Below are 19775 nucleotides of genomic sequence, written 5' to 3'. Positions count from 1 at the left end.
ACAATGACGGGCATGTCGGAACCTACCTAGTAGCACGACAGTGGCCCCTGGTCGCAGACGAGAGGCGTGGAAATGAAGGACATCAGTGCATCCGTCTGTGCTTCTTTTTTTTTACGGAGTACGAGGCTGTACCTGGGTTGGTGGTGAGGCTAATATCACCGCCGACAAGGGTCCCCCCTCGTGCACATGGTGGCCCCCGGGCCAAACCATGCACAGGGTTGCTTTTCCCAGTCGGTCCAGAACCGGGTGACAGGTTCTGGTGGTGTCGATTCAGTCCGGACTTTTTCTCAACAAGGGCCACAAGACCACAAGAGCACGTCCAAGACCAGGATCGTCACCAGGTCGGCGCTGAACAAGGCCCAATGATGTTGACGTAGGTGGCCGGCGCGTATCTCGATTGCTGATCAGCGTCACCATGGCTCTCGAGATTTGGCCATCGACAGGACAGGACGATGGGCGCAAAAAAAGACGGCTGGACAGTCGACAGCCAGCCAGGATGCAGGGGCTGTACGGAGTACCTATGCAAGGTACGAGAGCGAGAAGAAAGATGTGACACACGCCGCCGCTGAGAGAAGGAGCGTTGATAGGCCGGGACGCATCATTCGAGGACAGGGGCCATGTGTACTTTGTACAGCTTGTACAGAGGGGAAAAGCACTAACACGACATCCCATAGGCCATGTCCCCTCCAAAAAAGACCACCTAAAACCCACTGTAAGAAGCCCACCAGCACTTCAAGGTTGCTTGCTCGCTTGCGGGCCTTTGTTAGTGCGTCTCGGCGCGGTCCTCGTCCAGGGGTCGGACAGGGATCTCACCACTTGCGACGAATCGAAGCCGTCAACGGACCTGAATTGGAAACACTAGCGCCAATCCTCACCTCCATGTGGCTGATTCCAAGCGAACCTCGACCCCTTTCACTTCCATCTACTTGTCCACTCGCTCGTGTGGTTGACAGACCCCTAGGAACAGCACCTCGTCAGTGTGATTTGCCCCCAAAGAGGCTCATGTCGACCAAGGGTGGCCTGATGCTGATGCCTATTTGGGGCCATCTCGAGGTGCTGCTTACAGAGCTGCCGCAGGTTGTCGTCATATTCTCGGCTTGCCGGGAGCCTCTAATGGAAAGTCACCAGAACGATACCAGCTTGGTGTCCTTGATGACCGGCCCGGCCCTGTCCGGTTCAGGAACCGAGACCACTACAGCAAACCCGGGATGGTTGCTGACGTTAGAAGCAAACATAGAAGGCTGCAAATTGCCAACAGGGCCTCTCCCAGGTCGACCGGTCCTCTCAATTTACAGAATATATTGGCTCGTATTTTGGTCCTCCCGAGCCCTCTGATTTGACACCTTCTCTCTTGTTTTTGGAGATGATGATGTGACACCACTTGACCGTTGGTGAAACGAAACCGGGACCGAAAAGAAAGGATGAACACGTCGACCTACGGTGAGCTGCCGTGTGCTCCGGTATTCCGTCCTCAACTCTCGATCCAAGTCCAACAGCGGTGTGCAAACACTAAATACAGCAGCATGTCTTGGGTGTCTCGGCTCCTTCCCGCTGCAAGACGATGATCAGTGGCCAGTTCCGGCTGAAGCAGACTGAGGGGGCTTCTAGAATTGCTAGATCACCATCAGTATCCCTTGCACGCAGGCAGTCCTCTCGATTGTGTGCGCGGTATGTTTGAAGTACGAAGTCGCGGAACGTCCATTCGAAATCCGTTGTTCGAATCCACCCGAGCCACGATGAGTTTGCCCTCGTGGGGTCTCAGAGGCCCCCCTGGATGTGTTTCAGATACACACGTTCGGATAGGATGAGATCCTCATGCCGGCCCGTCGACACAGCTTTTATCCGCCTGACTCTATTCTCGGATGGTACCTCAGTCACTGTGGGTTATTACGTACCCTGTGCAAGTCATTTTCATGCTTCTCTTATTAGCATCATGGGCCACATCAGCTGAGATAGGTACCTACTGCGCCGTACAGCATCACGAGGCTGACTGGTTATTACTGACAGCGCCGACCTTAGATGCTTGCTCCTGCAAAAGTCGGAGGCCTATTTGAGGACCTGCCTCGGGCGGCCTGGCCTGCTGACTTGGCGATCGGGCCGGGCCACGTCCAAGGTCGCAGGTTGCGTCCAGCCGTTCTTCTCGAACGCTACGGGCTGCAGCCAGCCTGAAACGAAACAACTCCCAGCGAGTGGCCAGATGATCAAAAACACAGTCTCACCGATGATGCCCAGGACCGTGCTTGTGGCATCCTCGAGCTCCTATCTGTCGTGGGCACGAAGCCTGCCTAGATGAGAAGGCGATACCCTTAGATGCTGAGACTCGGACTTGCTCGAGACAGCTCTGGGAAGCTTGTTCAAGTCCTTCTAGCCGAAGGGCTTGTCGTGCTGACTCTGGACTCCACTCATGTCGGTTCCGTCTCTGACACCGAAAAGGCAGGCACCGGCATGAGACGACCGGGTGCTCGCGATCATGTCGAGGCTTCTGTTCCATCGGCCTCGCTCGCCTTTCTGTGATCATTCGCCTCAGGGATCAGGCTCATAGTCGTCGCTGCCTGCTGGTCCGACCTCCCCGTCTTGCGCTCCGTCAACCGGCGACGAAGCAAAACTGGTTCAGTGGTTCTTCTTTCAGTGGCAAGATGCACACCATGACCAAACCTCAAGAAGGAAATAAGGCCTTCTCATATCTGCCTTCGGATACTAAGGATGGCAAACATAACGGAGAGAGTTCACTCCCTTTTTGTGCCAACCTCTTTTTCCTTTGCCTTTTTTTCTTTCTCCTTTTTTTCTCTTTCTCCATCTGGGCGCCACGGTTGCTTTTGCCATGTTGGAGGCATCATACAAAGACTGGGTGGATGTACCGACACAGTCTCTCTCGCCACAAAATTATGTGACCTTCGCATAATAAGTTATGCCTACCGCTCAGAACGAGCCCAGAGCGTAGCGTCGAGACTGTAGCATCATCGTGAGAAGCTATCGAGCAATAGCAAGGGGTGTCTCTGAGTCCTTGGATCTGCTCTAATTAGTCCCCCGGTCCCGGACGAGCAGTGTGGATTTCTCTTGTGCATCCGAGGCTTTGGCCAGAGCCCGGCCAGGGGTGATGCTTCGAGTCGTCTCCCACGCGAAAGGTCCGTTTCGCCTGGTGCCCTTCGCCCTGTTATGGTCAATTTCGAATCCAAGTGTGAAATACAATGTGTTCAGTCTCAGGAGAGTGCCAATAATAAACATGCCATTTTGGGCTGACATGATACCTAGGTAGTACGAAAACCGCGACAAAGAGTGCTAGACGGATCATTAAACGCCACCGAACAAGGTTGCATATGGGTGGTACTCTTTTGATAAACCCGATCGAATTCGTCGCAAACGCCAGGCTGCTCTGCCGCATCGCGATGTGCGTTTTGCAGAGAGTGCAGAGATTACCACAGAGGCTCTATTGAAATCTATCGACACCTCGGATGATATCATGTCGGACATCAATCCTAGCAGATCAGCACACCTTTATTGCACTTGACGAGAACCCTTGACAGTTAGGCGCATGCAGGGCACTGGAATGGAGATCCACACACCATCGAAATTCGGAGGTAATGCCCGCCAAGCCTGCGTGCTTCAGTCCAGCAGCTTCGGAACGCTGGCATGACTAGTTGTAGGAATAGCAACACAATAAGTATGCAGAGCCAAAGGGCTCAGTACGTAAACAAGAATGGCAACACGCACCCTGTCTCTCGTGGACAGCCCAAGACGAGGCCAGTCAGTTGTTTCGGTCATATACTTGTAAAACGGAGGATTCCCCATCGCAGTGCCCCAGGGCTGGCTGTATGTCAATAAAAATAGCAGGGCCAATTAGCGGCTCCAACTGTGGAGAGACTTATGCCAATGATCTCAGCATTAGCGCCTGACGTGAATGCGACCAAATCCTCGTGTCACGGGATTCACGAGGAGGGCATACGTAATCCGGGTGTGCCCAGAAGGTGGGATGATGGGGCCAGCGCTTTGGCAGTTTCGCTACTTACTCAGGTACTTGGCACGGAGTCCAAAGAGGTCCCCAGCCCCACTGTCTCTCTCATTCTGGCAGGTACTCCTACAGGTACCTACAGGGCGATTACACAGCATTCATTGCTGACGCTGCTCCGCTTCTTCCGTTGCCTCCCTCCCCATCCATCATTGATTGATGTGTTCGATTCCAACAAAACGCCCTTCTACACAATAACAAACAAGTCTCGATTATCCAAACGCTGTGCGCCTTTTCCAAAGACTCATACTCTCGTTTCTCTATCGACTGGCTTCGAACAACACCACGCACACCACAGCACCATGTTGCTGAAGTCGCTTACGCTGACTACTGCCGGCCTGGCTGCCGCGCACGCTCTCTTGGTCCCTCCCGAGCTTTCCGAACCGCTGCCTCAACTCGACGATATCGTCAACGTGTTGCCCGTCGAGGTTCCCAAGATTGCTCAGAGCCAGACCTTCAACCTGAACTGCCCCGGCTGCCCTCTGTTCCATCACAGAGGACACCATGGGTCCTTCCGAAACAAGCACACCATCCCAAATCACCTCGAGCTCAGCTTCAACGTTGACCATGATACCGGATCAGACCGGCTGACCGTCAACGGCTTCGAGCTCTATCCCAACGCCGACCCCTTCAGCGGCACCCTCACCGCCCCCCAGATCCCCGATGTCGAGTGGCACCACCGCAACCGGAAGCCCAAGGCCCCCTCGTCACCCTTGACGCCCCAACTGGGCTTCAGCCTACAGGTCAACCAGGAGGCCCGGGATGAGTCGGATAAGATGGAATTGATCAATCTCAACCTGCAGATCATTGAGGTCGGGGAAACCTTTGTCGACGGTATCCAAAACGTTCAGATCAAGCTTATCCAGAGCCTCGACGGTGCCCTGATGATCGGCGAGATCCACGCCACCGACTCGCAAACCGCCCACGACAGCCCCAAGGACAAGCAAAAGGAGTGCTCGTCGATTCTTTGCAAGTGGAGGGCCATGATCGCCGACCGCCTCAAGGGTCACTGCCATGGCAAGTTTGGAATGGGCCGTATCGGCCACCACAAGGGCCATCATCATCACAAGGGTCACCACCATAAGGGCCACCACAAGGGACACCCCATGATCAGCGACGAGGAGTTCGCTGGGCGTCCCGAGAAGACCATGGACGACGAGGTCGCCCAGATGTACCGTGACCGCAGCTTTGGCCAGCTCCTCCACAAGTTCGCCTCTCACATCATCTTCCCCGTGCTTATCGGCATTGTCGCCGGTGTGAGTGTGAGCATGTACGTATTTCCCTAATTGCCTGCTATATGGGCTCTGCTAATGGCTTTCTAGTCTCGGCATGCTCGTCGGCACTTTTATTGTCGGCACCTGGCGTGTTCTCGTCCGTGGCCAGCCCTTCTTCCGCCGCCGCCACCACTGCCGCCGCCGCGGTACCAGCCACTCTCACCACCGCAAGTCGTCTCGTACCGAGACTGCTTCTGCGGAAGAGAAGTCTGGTCTCATGGAGGAGCAGGAGGTCGAGGTCGAGGCTCCGCCGGCATACGACGAGGAGCAGGCCCCCAAGGACGCTGCTTGAACGCTTTGATGCGGGACTTGACAGGCCGTATCAAGGAGACTTTCAACGCTCCACGGCCTTTTGAGCCCTGCACATTCGAACGAATACATCGCTCTATGATCACAGGGCCAACAGAACGCTCCTGCAAGCTGATGGGTCTGGAAGACTAGGGATATCGGCAGGCGTTGTCACCCCCGATTATGCGGTTTACAATCTGGCATTGTTTGGAGAGGGCAAGGACACCGATTCTTTGCAGATACCATTACACTCCTTTTTTCCCAATTTTTTAGTCTATTTCGGATAGCACGAATACCCACGTTCCCTTACAGTTGAGCTTGTACGAATCAAATGAGCAGACCATGACTGCCTCGTTCTCGCTGTGACTTGCATTAGGTGTAAGTGCTTCAACACGTCAGCTTAAAGGGGAATCACGCCCTGGCCACCTGCCTAGGTGTGGCCCTCAGGGTAGGCTCCTATGGCAGGATGCTCTTGCTCATCATTCTTGAAGGTAAGGTGCAACGCTGGAACTTCAGGAAACCCCAGAGGATAGATCGTCACTGCTCTGTATGGGGTTTGTTGTCTCGAGTCCGTCCTGGCCAAGACCTGACTTGCGAATTGTCATTCTAGAATTGCGTCGTGTTGATTAACAACTCAACCACAACACACTCATTTGTCCATCACCTCTATACCACACCTGTGTGTTCTGCACATGTGTCGGTAACAGGTCCACGGTTGCCAGCCTCTTCAGTCCTTCAGGCGCACCACAGTCCCTTGCTTGCCCTCTCAAGTCTGCTACATCGCTGTATATCCAAGATGTGGGCTTTCTACTGTTTTCTTCTAGTGGCCCTAGTTGTTGCCGACTATCCTCACCGCGTTGCTCGAAATGAAAGAAGACCTCCTCCTTGCATGTATCGAAAGTCGAACGACTCCGGTACCGACCGTGAGCCTTGCGTCTACGAAGACTTTGATCTTGTTGATCCGGTAAGATCTTGACTGGCCTGTGCTGCACCACAGAATGATTGGCTCTTTTTCTCCGTCAAACTAATATGGGAAAGAGCACGCTGCGGCGCGAAATCTATATGTACGTCCTGATGGACCATCTTGCAGAACTGCAGCGACAAGCCTACAGCTACCCTGCGAGAAATCGGGTTGTGGGCGGACCTGCACACAACGAGACAATAGAGTACATTGCGGGAGAGCTCGAGGCCCTGAGTGAGTATTACGATGTCGAGAGGCACTACTTTGACGGCAATGTCCGCATCTCGCAGCACGTCGTGCTGCGGGTGGATGGCAAGCCGATGGTCGCCGAGGGGCTTGGCTATCCCCGACCTCAAGTAGTCAAGGGCCGGCTGGTCCCTGTGACTGCCTGGGGATGCAACCCCGTAAGTGAATATCGATGTAGTGGTTCCCGGTGAGGATTTGAAGATGCCGGACCGATGACTGATGCGGCTGGACTTGCAGGAGGATTATCCGGATTCAGTCGAAGGCAACATTGCCCTCGCCGCCATAGACGGCCTAGAATGGGGCACAAGCCAGGTGAACCACAAATCGACGTGTAGCTTCAACCAGATCATCGCTGCGGCACTGGTCAAAGGCGCGACGGCCGTCATCACCGCGGCGATACCAGAGGAGCGTGCCTCGAAAACCGACATTCCTGTCCTGCAGATCTGGCAAAGAGATGCTTGGGCCCTGCGACTGCAGCTCGAGGAAGACCCCGTCGGGCCCTGGGCAGAGATCAACGTACACGACTATCCCATGAAGCGTGTAGAGAGGTTAGTCATTCGGACTCTAGCAGCACCCTTCCAGAAAGGCCTGTGCTAACGAGACGAAAGCTACAACATCATCGCCACGACCCGCCACGGCGACCCGGAGAACACGCTCATGTTAGGCGCCCACACCGACTCGGTCGCCGCGGGCCCGGGGATCAACGACAATGGCTCGGGAACGGCGGCGCTGCTCGAGCTCGCCATCCAGCTCGCGCGCTTCCGCACCAACAGCCGCGTCCGCTTCGCCTTTTGGACGGCCGAGGAGTCGGGCCTCAAGGGCTCTAGGCACTGGATCGAGAGGTGCACCGAGGAGGAGCTCGACGAGATACGGGTGTACCTCAACTTTGACATGATAGCCTCGCCCAACTTCAAGCTGGGGGCCTACGACGGCGACAACAGCGACTATTATATCCACGCGCCGAAGGGCCAGGCCCGTGCGGGCCCGCGCGGGTCGGAGCATGCCGAGCAGCTGCTGAACGACTTCTTCTGGTCGCAGGGGTGGAACACGAGCAGTTCACCCTTTGACGGGCGGAGCGACTACGGCCCCTTTATTGCCAAGGGCGTGCCGTCGGGCGGGACCTTTACGGGCGCCGAAAGGAACAAGACTGAGGCGGAATGGGTCATGTTTGGCGGGAGCGCGGGCGAGCCCTACGACCCAAACTACCACCTCGAGGACGACAACATGGACAATGTCAACTTTACGGCGTTTGAGATGAACGTCAACGCCATTGCGCACGCGCTGGGGACGTACGCGAGGGGGTTCGAGGGCTTCCCGGAGCGGGGGCCTCGGCCGGAGCGCGTCAAGAGATTTGATGACGAGGATGACTCTGTCGAGCTGAAGACGGGGACGGGTTCCCTTTGTGGGGGCCGTGTTAGGACTGGCGTGCATGATGGGGTCCTGTACCGTGGTTGATTGAGACGCTTCATGGGTTGCATGTGAGCTCGGTTGACGCCTACTTGAGTGTGTATTGATAGCTTGCATTCTTAGCTATTAGTACTTATCGACCAAGACTATGGAAACAGCATTGACATTGACATCGAATGCAGGATCACACATCTGTCGGTATAAGTTCTGGTCAGGGAGCTTCCTCTATCACGTCTTTTGATGGATCAGGAAGAGCTTCTTGATCAGATCCCGATACGAGAGAATCAACCATATTGACCCCTGGACCTGGACTGTGATATCTCGACTCTTTGAACCGATATGCCACCCAATGCCGAAGAGTCCCGAGCACCGAACGGAGCTACGAAGCGGCTGTTCGGGCCATCCCCGGGAAATGTGGGTACCAGCGAAACCTGGGGGTTTCTCCAATGACCAGGGTGTAGCATTTGGGGTGAGAGCCCCGGCTGGACCGGGTATCGGTGGCTACCAGCGGCCCTGGGTATTCACGATGTCCTGCTTCTGGCGACCAGAAGGGATTGATGGTCTTTGAATTACTTTATGATCAATTTTATGGTCATAGGAGATATTTGAGAGGTATCTCTGGGAAGCTTAAATGGCCAATCGGAAAGTGTGTATCACCGGGCTACAAGTATGGTGTTTCAGTCCATCATCTCTTTTGGAGGTGTGAGTGATACCTATCACTCCACATCATATCACTTCTGATGCTTGAAAGGGTGCACGACAGGCTATTGTCCGATCTCGCACTCTGTGTTCCTCTGACCCGGTGGGTAGCCTGCCTGATTGATGAATGCTACGCTCCATATACAAGTACAACAGGCAGCCCTACCAGTCTTCACGATGTGTGTTGAATGCCAAGCCAGGTGTCTGTGGCCAGGTCTCAACCTGGGTGCGAGGCAATGAGGAACATGGGCCTCATGAAGAGCCGAGGTCTGAACGTTAAGGCCGCGGGGGGAGGACCTGCAAAACACTAACAGATGGTCGGTTTTGCCGACGGTAAAGCATTTCCCTTTTGGCTAGCTAGCTTGCCGTCTCCACTGGTTGTGCTGAGTTAGCTGTACCATCCCGTTTTGCTGCTGTCCCCTGCGACCGCTCAATTGGGTGGGAAGCTCTCTCAGGGCCGAGGGGCAACCGAATAAATAATTATTATTTCATACCGAAGCAATCCGCGTCCAACCTGCTCCCTCTCCTCTTACACCAATCCCTGCCCCAATCAAAAAAGTCAATTGCCTGCCTGCCTCGCTGCCTCGAGCCTCTCTCTCTTGTTTGACCACCGAGAGAGTGTTGAGACCTAGGACGACAGCGCTGTACAAGACAGAAGACAAGACCAGAAGAGGAAAGCAAACAGCTCGACAGAGAAGACGATGTCTGCTGTCAACCGGGGTCTCCGCACCGCATCCCGATCGCTGCGCCTGCAACAACGGACCTGCCTGCGCTCTGCTGCTCCGCTGGCCTTTGGCGCTGCCTCTTCCCGCGCCGCTCTTCTCGCCGCCCCTCGTCTCTCCTCCCAACTCACCAACACTTTCTCCACCACCGCCGCCAGACCATCCGCGCCCGTCATGCCTCAAGGCGATCGCGAGTACGATCCTGAGATCACGGACATTGCCAGCTATGTCCACAACACCCCGATTGACTCTGAGCTAGCTGTAAGTCTGTCCTGTTTGCAGCTCCAAAGCATAAAATTCATGAGGAGTGAGCTCCTCTCACCCCGCACCCCCAAAAATTGGCTTATGAGAACCCGCGGCTAACCGAGGTCGCAAATTCTCGCCGTCGTCAAACAGTTCGACACTGCTCGATGGATTCTCCTCGACACCTTTGGCTGCGGCCTTGAGGGCCTGCGCTTCAAGGAGTGCGCCAAGCTGCTGGGCCCTGTCGTGCCGGGCACCGTCGTGCCCAACGGAACCAAGGTTCCCGGCACGCCCTTCCAGCTCGACCCCGTCAATGGCGCCTTCAACATCGGCGCCATGATCCGGTGGCTCGACTACAACGACTGCTGGCTGGCTGCCGAGTGGGGCCACCCCTCTGACAACATGGGCGCCATCCTCGCTGTGGCCGACTGGATCACCCGCACCAACAAGGCCGGCGGCAACATCGCCGGCGGCAAGATCTTCACCGTCAAGGACGTCCTCGAGGGCATGATCAAGGCCCACGAGATCCAGGGCTGCCTGGCCCTGCTCAACTCGTACAACAAGGTCGGCCTCGACCACGTCGTCCTCGTCAAGGTCGCCAGCACGGCCGTCGTGTCCAAGATGCTCGGCCTCAGCGAGAAGCAGACGGCCGACGCCGTGACCCAGGCCTGGGTGGACGGCCAGTCGCTGCGCACCTACCGCCACTCGCCCAACACCATGTCCCGCAAGTCGTGGGCCGCCGGCGACGCCTGCCAGCGCGCCGTCAACCTGGCCCTCAAGGTGCTCAAGGGCGAGCAGGGCATCCCCACCGTCCTGTCCGCGCCCGTCTGGGGCTTCTACGACGTGCTGTTCAAGGGCAAGAAGTTTGAGTTCCAGCGCCCCTACGGCAGCTACGTCATGGAGAACGTGCTGTTCAAGGTGTCGTACCCGGCCGAGTTCCACTCGCAGACGGCCGTCGAGGCGTCGCAGAAGATCTACAACACGCTCAAGTCGATGGGCAAGTCGGCGGCTGACATCAAGGCCGTGACCTGCCGCACGCACGAGGCCTGCATCCGCATCATCGACAAGCAGTTCAAGCCCATGGACAACTTTGCCGACCGCGACCACTGCATCCAGTACATGTGCTCCGTCATGCTGACGTTCGGCCGGCTGACGGCCAACGACTACGTCGACGGCTCCGAGGCCGCGACGTCGGAGCTCGTCGACTCGCTGCGCCAGAAGATCAAGTGCGTCGAGGACCCGCAGTTCACGGCCGACTACCACGACCCCAAGCTGCGCACCATCTCCAACGCGCTGACGGTCGAGCTCAACGACGGCACCGTGCTCGACGAGGTCGTCGTCGAGGCGCCCCTCGGCCACCGCCTGCGCCGCGAGGAGGCCAAGCCCGAGATCCTGGCCAAGTACAAGCGCCACCTCGAGCCCCACTACCCGGCCGACAAGGTCCAGCAGCTCGTCGACCTCGGCCTCGACGCCAAGAAGCTCGAGGCCATGCAGGTGGACGAGTACGTCGACCTGTACACCGTCGAGAAGAGCGAGTTTGTGCAGTAAAGATGCGGGACCATGAGAGAAAAGACAAAAAGGGGGGTGGCAGAGGAGGGGGGAGGGAGCTGCTCTACAATGATTGATATATACATTATATTCTTCTTTTTACCGCGGATGGGATGTATGGATATCTTAGACTTGGTTTGTTTTTTTGGACTACCAAAAAAAGAAATAGATATACCTTGTGTTCAAATTGGTTCATACCTATGTCATGCACTGTGAAGCTATTCAATGTCGATGCGGTCTCTTTTTCTTCACGCACCTCGCGATGGTGCTATCTCGTCGATAGCCGAGGTCGGGAAGACTCCCGGAATGGGATCGTCCAGCGTCGGCAGGAACAACCCCAATTGACCTCTCATTTGAGAGCACAGCTTCGACGATGACCCGTCTTTAAAACAACCTTCGTTCTCCCTCCTTGGAAAACAACGGGAGGGCATCATCGTAGAAATCCTGAGCCGGCTATCAAAACTCAAGTCGGCTTTTCCGAGAGCGCGGAAGGAGGCTTGGAAGTGACTAAGCTGGACCGGGTTTCGAGTCCGCAACTGCCTATTCCGGATGTAGTCCACTTACATCCATGAACCCGACTTGATCACAGCCCTGCAGCGGGAAAGATGAAATCCATTCTCGTACCTCTCTGCACTCCGATCGGGTTTGCTGGGGCCAGGAGCAGCTTGCCACGACAGCCGAGCGAGAGTTGAATCATTGCCGTCCGTCGGGTAATCGACCAACCATCCTGAACCACACCGTCCGTGTTAGTAGGAGTGGCCCAATTGGCCGGGTCTTGCCTCCATCATCATGAAGGTCGGCATTGCCGCCATCTCCCTCTTCCTCGGGTGCTCCCTCGCGACCGCGCCGGCATCCTCCGCACCCAAAGAGCCGCAGTACTGCTCCCTGCCGCCCCTGCGCCAACAGGCGGCCCTCCAGGATGCGTGGACCGCGGAGCGCCTGGCCCTCGTGCCGGACCTCCTGGCCAAGCACGACGTCGACGCATGGCTGGTACCGTCACTCTCTCACAATCCTCCCCGACTTCCCCAAGCACAACCACTAACCAATATGCGTGTGTGTGTCTGTAGATCAGCCAGCGCGAGTACGCCGAGGAGACCGTCTTCTGGTCCCTGAAGCAGGCGGCGCAGTTCTCGGCCCGCCGGCGCACCCTCGCGCTCTTCCTCCGCGGCGGCGAGCGCTACGTCTGGGTCGACAACACGCCTGGCCTCTGGGCCCGCGTGCGCGAGGTCCTCGAGCGGCACGGCCCCGGGTCCATCGCCGTCGACGCGGACGCGGACCTGTCGTGGAGCGGCGGCCTGCACGCCGGCGAGCTGGCGGCGCTGCGGGAGGGCCTGGGCGCCCGGTGGGCGGCGCGGTTCGTCGTCCGCCGGATGCTCGCCGTCGAGTTCGTGGCGACCATGGTGCCCGGCCGGCTGGGGTGGTACCGCTGCCTCATGGGCGCGGCGTGGAGGCTGATCGGCGAGGCCTTTAGCGAGAGGGTCGTCGTGCCGGGGGTGTCGACCACGGAGGTGAGTCTCCGCGCCAGGGGCTCCAAGCCCTCGCTTTCAGAGGAGGAACAAGACTCGAGAGGGACTTGGAGAGAATTTCAATGGATTATCTGACGCCGCAACTTGTCTGCACAGGACATCGAGTGGTGGCTCCGCGAGGCGCTCCAGGCGCGCAACTACACCACCTGGTTCCAGCCGGGCGTCTCCGTCATCGACGCCGACTGGGGCGTCGTAGACCAGCCAGCACCGCCCCCTCCCACCTGGAGGACGGCCAGCGGTTCCCCAGCAGCAGCAGCCGCCGCCCGCGTCATCCAGCACGGCGACATGCTGCACGTCGACTTTGGCGTCACGGCCATGGGCCTCAACACGGACACGCAGCACCTGGCCTACGTGCTCCGCCCGGGCGAGACCGAGGCCGACGTGCCCGCGGGGCTGGCCGAGGGCCTGCGCAGGGGCAACCGGATGCAGGACATCGTGCGGTCCCGGATGGAGGTCGGCGCCACGGGCAACGAGGTCCTCGCGCGGTCCCTGGCGCAGATGGAGCGCGAGGGCATCCGGGGCATGGTGTACTCGCACGCCATCGGGGACTGGGGCCACTCCGCCGGCACTACCATCGGTGAGTCCGTCTGGCCCCCCGCCGTTTTTCCCAACGTGTTCTTTTTTTTTTTTCGTTGTGTTCCAAACAACTGTGTGGATGGATGGCTGACCCTCCCAACTAACCAAAAGGGATGACCAACCTGCAGGGCGGAGTGCCCGTCATCGGGGAGCTGCCGCTGCTGCGCGATACCTACTACAGCGTGGAGCTCCTTGCGGAGCACTTTGTGCCCGAGTGGAACGCCACGATCAAGTTCCCGCTGGAGGAGGACGTCTACTGGGACCGGGAGACGGAGAGCTGGGAGTGGGTGTATGGCCGGCAGGAGAAGTTTCATCTCATCCGCACACCTGCGGAGGAGGAGAGTGACGAGCTATGAGTTCATGATGCAGATGCATTTGCGGGCATGATCCTGGAAAGAGCAACAGCGGTCCTATTTTCCAGATACTTCACGAGAGAGAAGTACTGAACAAGTACAGCATGAGTTTTTGAAATGACTAACAATGGTAGATATGGTCTATGTTCGTATTTGGTCGTGATATATAAGGGACGAATGTCGATATGTACCTATGAACGCCGTTGAGGAAAACCCCTCAACACTAGCATCATGCAGACGGGGAAGGCCCTCGCAGTCTGAGAACGATTGCAGTAAGGTCAATGCAATGAGACACTTTCCATCCTCTTTTTTCTACAGCCACCCCGTTCCTCCACCCATGGGAGCTCTCTCCTCCCAATTTAGAAGATCGAGTTGACGAGATTACCACCCAGCGTAGCACCCGCGCCAAAGATGGCCGCGTTACCGAGCTTCTTGCCAAACTTCTTGCCCATCTCGCCCGCCTTGCCGCCGCCATCGCCGCCGCCCTCACCACCACCTTGTTGGTTACCGCCGCCCTGCTCCGCCACAGCCATCGGCGGCACGTTGGCGTTGTACGGGTTCTGCTGCGCCGGGGCGGGCGGGTACCCGCCGTACATGGGCTGCTGCTGGGGCGGCGCTCCTCCGTACAACCCGCCGGCGGACTTCTCGTCGACGTAGCCGCCGTTGGGGGGCCCCGCGGGCGCCGCCGAGGGCGGCTCGGGCTGGACGTAGTTGCGCGGGAAGATGCCCTCGTGGCCCGTGCGCAGGTTCCGCCCCATCCACCAGTCCGGGTTCATGTACTCGTGCACGGCGATGCGGTCGTCGCGCTCAAAGGAGCAGTCGCGCGCGTCGGACGCGGCGTAGCGGTAGAGCGCGCGGGCGTGGCAGAGCACGGGCTTGGCGGGGGGCGGGGGGCCCGGCGGGGGCATGACGACGTCCGCCGCTCCTCCGGGGGGGCCGGGCGGCGGGAGGGCGGCGGCGGCGCTGGAGGACCCCGTGGTCTGGGCGTAGGACGGAGGACCGCCGCCGCCGCCGCCGAGGTTCAGGTTGTGGAGGGAGGCGGTGGGCGGGGACGAGGGCGCCGGGGAGGCGGTCTGGGCGGGCGTGGGCAGGCCTCCCGGCCCGCGGTTGGCGGCGGGCGTGGCGTTGCGGGAGGCGCCTGACAGGGAGGACTCTGAGGGCAGGAGGCTGTGGATCTTGTCGAAGGCGTCGTCGTCTATGACGCCCTTCTCGAGGAGGGACTCGAGTTCCTGTTTTTGTCACGACGGGTCACATCAGCCATTTGTCTTTCTTTCTTTCTGTCTCTCTGCCGGAGAGGGGTTGAGGAAGGGAAGGGGAGAGAGGGGTGTTGAGAGAAAGAGCAGCGGCGGCATACATTCTTGATGAGGCGCAGAGACCGGTTGGCCTCGATGGTGCGCTGGCGCTCTTCGGAGACCATGGTGATGTTTCCACCCGAGGGAGGGGGTCTGATATCTGGTGTATTGTGCGATCAGGGCCGAGGGAGTGCTGCTCGGCTACTCGATAAGAAATCTTTGAAGGGACCTGGCTCGTAGTGGTTGGAGCTCGACAGTCCGGGATATTCGGGCGACGTTGAAGGAAGGTTAAAGAACAGTTCAAGGTTGTTGGTTGCAGGGTGGAAGGGGGGCATCGAATAGGTATACTTGTGGGGTTCGCGCCACCCTTCAGACAGGCAGATGTCGCACATCCAGCGCAGTTGGGGGCGCGGATGTACGGGCATGTTCTGGAAACCCAGGACCCTTTATCCCCACTAGTTACTTACTGCTGAGTCGGCCACTGAAAGCTGACCGCCCGCCACTGCCAACTAGCGAAGCCGACCCGCTGGAGAACAGCCCATTGGCGGGACCGTACAAGGGCTCAGGAGAGGCCGCCTTGGCGATCTGCCGTTCTGTCCGGCGTGTGGCCTGGCTTGACCTGGATTCGTACGCCGAAGCGGTTCATCGACGCCATCAACGTACCGTATCAGTCATGATAAATTCCGTGTACGAACACTCTACGGAGAAAGAAAGGATCGAAGCTCAAGCTACGGTCGCTTTCGACGAAAACCAAGAACCAATAGGAACCTAGCATCGTGTCATACACTAATACTAACCTCCTCGGTGACGGAAGGGTGTTGGCAACAAGTCGTGAATGCGTCTTGAGCCCGAGTAGCACTCTCATTATGTTGATTGGTATATCCAAGTTGGGCATCTACTCCCCCTACCATCCTCATGTCTAAGATAAACATCCCAAATATCTCCGCGTCCGCGGCGCTCAGGTGGTATAATATAAAAAGCAAAGGTGAGCCTCCTCCAGCCTCCAGCCCCATGAGACAAAATGAAGTCGAGAAGGAATAACAAAGATGAGATGTGGTTCATGAACCACCAGAAGTAGCAGCCGTTGCAGGCTTGGTATATGCCAAAATGTCGTCGGATATGGTCCGAATCTAATAAAAAAAGAATATCGTCGATGCTGCGCAGAAATAGAATGGCTGCAAGGGAAAAGCAAGTCGTTTCGTCTAAAACGGGTCGTGTCATGCATGCATCGAAGCTTGCGCAGAAAAAAAAAAGGCATGGCTTGCGCGGTTCGTCTCGCGGCAGTCGTCGGTCCTCATTAGTCCTGCGCCCCCGTAGTCGTAGTCATCACCGGGTCGTCGATCCCTCCCTCGTCAAAGACCTCCTCCTCAAGAGCTGCCGGCCACTCGGGCAGCTGCATGGGCCCGTACGCGACGCCCTGCTCCTGCTCCAGTTCCTTCCTCATGATCTCCCCGGCGAGCTCCCAGCGCCGGTACAGCGCATTCTTCCGGTCTTCAAAGAGGCGCGTCAGGGCCTCTTCGTCCTGCACAAAGTCGGCCTCGAGGTCCTGGATCGACTGGGCCCGAGACTCGAGCAGCGTCTCCATCTCCCGCTCTTGACGGTCCAGCAGGTCCTCCATGCGCTTGGCCTGCTGGTCGCGCAGGACGTTGATCCGGGCCTGGTGCAGCCGCTCCATGCCGTCCCTGAGATTGTACTGCTGGCCGAGCTCCCTCAAGTCTCGCTCCGTCACAACCCTGGGCGGCATGCCGGGGTCCTTCTCGTCCTGGCGGCCGCGGCCGCGGCCGAGGGCGTCGCAGTAGGCTTCCATGTGCCGCAGGCGGATGCGGACACTCCTCTCGCTCTGTTCCAGCGTGGCCCGGAGCTCCATCTCCGCGGCGACCTGCCGATCCTCCAGCTGCTGAGCCGTCTTGGCGTGCCGCTCCTTCATCTTCTCTACCCGGCTCGCAAATTCGCCAACCATGGCCGACTTGGTCTGCGAGTGCCGCGACCACTGCACCCATCTCGTTTTTCGCTCAAACATGCGAAACCTTGCCATCTCCTGCTCTTGATCCGCGCGCAGAGCCTTGAACTCCTCGCTCGAGGCGGTCCTCTCGTCGGCCTCTTTTCTCTCTTCCTCGGCTCGGACCACCGCCTTTCGCTGCTCCTCCTTGATCGCGTCTTCCTCGGCGGTCCGCGCGGCCTCTTCCTGCCTCATCCGCTCCAGCTCTCCTTCTCCGTCACAGTAGTTTGGGCACCCGAGGGTGTTGTCCCAGACAGCGCCGCATATATAGCAAAATTGCGCCTTGCACCGGCAAGTCATGTGCGTGCATCCGTCCGTCAGCTCGACCAGGGACCGACATTTATAACAGCGTCGCCAGCCAGACTTCTCCCCCATCTTCAGCACCGCGTCTAGTTCCCAGTCGCCGGGGCAATCCTGCCCGAACGGATGCGCTTGCTTCTTGCACATTACACACACGCGCGTCCGGCATTTCCTGCACACAACTTCGGAGGGGTGCTTCGGGTCGATCCTGCTCCGCGGCGGTATGAACTCGAGACAGGTCATGGCCGGGCAGAATATCCGAGCCTCCCATGGGACCGAGAACTGGACAACGGCTTTCAGGAATGAGTGCTGCTCGTCCCGACTCAGCACAGACCTGACGGTCGAGGAGGGGATCGGCTGTGTACAGCATCGCGGCGGCATCTTGGACTCGTCCGCGCCTGCCTGGTTGATCATGACATGCAGACATTTCGAACAGTAGGTGTGGCCACAAGGCAGGTAGTGCAGCGTCTGGTCTGGCTCGAATTCTTCCCGGCAACAGATACACGGCACGGCATCACGTCCGCCAAGGTCCGTCGACCGCTTCCTCAGCCAAGACACCCTCTCGAGGCTGCGCCTGAAGTTTGTGTAGCCCTTCCTGGACTTTGTGCTGAATACGCTCGCCGTCGACTCGGATGTGCCCAGTCTGTCCAGCTTGGGCTGTTTGAGGTCCGGGTCGACATTGGCGAGGTACTTGTCATACTGCGAGAAGCTCAAGCGGTCCGCGCGCTTCCTTATGACCTCCAGGACGGCGCCGTCCGTCTTGCCAATCTCCCTCAGGGAGGAGTGCGAGGTGAGCGCCGTGCTCGCCGTCGCGGCGGAGCCCGTGGAGAAGCTCCGGGCGTGGCCGGCGGTCGCGACGGTGATGGCCGACTCGGCGCAGGACGTGTTGGTCGGGTGCTTCTGGGCAGTCGCGCTGGCGGGCCGAGACAGCGTCGTCGTGGAGATGCCCAGCGCGGCGGCGCGCGCGGCGAGCTCGCTGTCGATGTCAGCCTCGGACCGGCTGTCGGTGAGGTGGAGGACCACGGCCCGGTACTCGTTCTCGTCGAGGCCCGGCTGGTGGCCGTTGGGGTTGGTGGTGGTGGTGCCGCCGCCGCCGCTGCTACCAGCAGGCGCAGTCTGCGCCCTGGGCGGCGACGCCGGCGGCACAGGCGCTACGGCTGAGCTCATGGGTGCGCGACTCTGCCGGAGGGCGTGCCCCGTAGGCAGTGAGAGAAGCAACTCCTCGTGCCGGCACGTAGCAGCAGCAGCAGAGGAGTTTAAGAGGGGGGAGGGGGGGAAGAGTTCAGTCGAATATGGGCACGTGAAGCCGACCGACCATGGCTTGCGTTTAAACCTCCAGTGTGCCTATATGTGCAATGGGATATGGGCCGGCCAGGGATTCATGAAGGGCCAGAGCGCGCGGGCGGACGGGCGATCAACGGTGACGAAGAGTGACGAGAGGAGAGGTTGTATTGGATATGGGGCAGGCTCTCTCATACGTGTCTGTGTCGAGGTCGGGGTCGGGGTCACCCAAGCAAAGCTGAAGCTTCCCAAGTCAGAATTGGCTCTCTGTCAACGAGGATCAATGCGCGGTCCAAGGGCGAAAAGGTAGGAGCGGTTGGTCCGCGTGCGTGGGGGTAAGGCGCGGGCAGGAGTGATTTCCGCTGTGAGTTGCTTGTTCACAGCGTCCGTAGGATCAATGGGAGTGGTCTCTCTCTCAAAGAGACAGAAGATCTTCTCTGCGATTGGAGAGGGGAACACAAGAACGATGAGCTCGAGAATGGCGAGATCTTTTCTTTGCAGCCGGCTTGAGCTTGGTGGCGGCCACTATGGACTTGGGCGGCGGCGTCGGCGGCGGGTGTAACTGCTGTGCCGATTGGACGATGTCAGGCGGGAGTAAATCGCCGGTCTATCTCTCTCGAGGTCAGGTCAGGTCGCAGCAGCGAACGCGTGTTTATTGGACGACGCCAAAGTGCCGTACGATGGTGGATGAAAATGACAAGGGGGCTCTCTGCTTTTATCGAAGCGCCTCAAGCCCGCCACGCAGGTGAGAGAGGGAGTTTGTGTGTGATGCTTCTCGGAGTCAAGAGGACGAGAACAGAGAAGGGAAAGAGGTTCATATCAAGCACGGAGTGGGTGGATGAGAAGAGAAAGGGAAAGAGGAAGCAGAAGGCATCAGGCGGTCTGCAGACCCAGCAACAGCACAATGCTCACCTCACCACATTCATCCTGCCAGACATGCAGAGCAGATGCAATCAAATCGTGGTCCATCCGGCGCATCTACCCACCAGACAAATGACCAGACAAACCCACCCCTCCTCCTCCTCCTCTGCTCTGAATGCCCATGCGTGCGTCC

At 58.3% G+C, this 19775-nt stretch overlaps 6 protein-coding genes across 6 annotated transcripts; 4 read left to right on the top strand and 2 right to left on the bottom strand.

Moving 5' to 3' along the window:
* Positions 1–4308: 4308 nt before the first annotated feature.
* E0L32_008422 (uncharacterized protein) lies at positions 4309–5572 on the top strand (the record flags this gene model as incomplete). Its single annotated transcript, XM_031143275.1, has 2 exons — positions 4309–5276; positions 5329–5572. 2 exons carry the CDS (start codon positions 4309–4311, stop codon positions 5570–5572), a joined length of 1212 nt encoding a protein of 403 aa, XP_030992399.1.
* A 792-nt stretch (positions 5573–6364) lies between these two features.
* Positions 6365–8230, top strand: E0L32_008421 (uncharacterized protein; the record flags this gene model as incomplete). Its single annotated transcript, XM_031143274.1, has 4 exons — positions 6365–6532; positions 6607–6933; positions 7013–7323; positions 7384–8230. 4 exons carry the CDS (start codon positions 6365–6367, stop codon positions 8228–8230), a joined length of 1653 nt encoding a protein of 550 aa, XP_030992398.1.
* Positions 8231–9582: 1352 nt separating this feature from the next.
* Positions 9583–11394, top strand: E0L32_008420 (uncharacterized protein; the record flags this gene model as incomplete). Its single annotated transcript, XM_031143273.1, has 2 exons — positions 9583–9864; positions 10000–11394. The coding sequence occupies 2 exons, from the start codon at positions 9583–9585 to the stop codon at positions 11392–11394; spliced, it is 1677 nt and encodes a 558-aa protein (XP_030992397.1).
* A 789-nt stretch (positions 11395–12183) lies between these two features.
* Positions 12184–13852, top strand: E0L32_008419 (uncharacterized protein; the record flags this gene model as incomplete). The annotated part of the gene is made up of 4 exons (XM_031143271.1): positions 12184–12384; positions 12462–12902; positions 13017–13497; positions 13608–13852. The coding sequence occupies 4 exons, from the start codon at positions 12184–12186 to the stop codon at positions 13850–13852; spliced, it is 1368 nt and encodes a 455-aa protein (XP_030992396.1).
* A 356-nt stretch (positions 13853–14208) lies between these two features.
* On the bottom strand, positions 14209–15266 carry E0L32_008418 (uncharacterized protein; the record flags this gene model as incomplete). The annotated part of the gene is made up of 2 exons (XM_031143270.1): positions 14209–15078; positions 15204–15266. The coding sequence occupies 2 exons, from the start codon at positions 15264–15266 to the stop codon at positions 14209–14211; spliced, it is 933 nt and encodes a 310-aa protein (XP_030992395.1).
* A 1172-nt stretch (positions 15267–16438) lies between these two features.
* Positions 16439–18607, bottom strand: E0L32_008417 (uncharacterized protein; the record flags this gene model as incomplete). Its single annotated transcript, XM_031143269.1, has 1 exon — positions 16439–18607. The coding sequence occupies one exon, from the start codon at positions 18605–18607 to the stop codon at positions 16439–16441; it is 2169 nt and encodes a 722-aa protein (XP_030992394.1).
* Between the last annotated feature and the right edge of the window lie 1168 nt (positions 18608–19775).

This window comes from Thyridium curvatum (assembly GCF_004353045.1).
Source record: "Thyridium curvatum strain D216 chromosome Unknown NODE_55_length_292940_cov_83.935894, whole genome shotgun sequence".
In the NCBI taxonomy this organism is placed as follows: Eukaryota; Fungi; Ascomycota; class Sordariomycetes; order Thyridiales; family Thyridiaceae; genus Thyridium; species Thyridium curvatum.
Note: the sequence above shows the minus strand (reverse complement) of the source record. Positions and strands in the feature narration are given on the sequence as shown.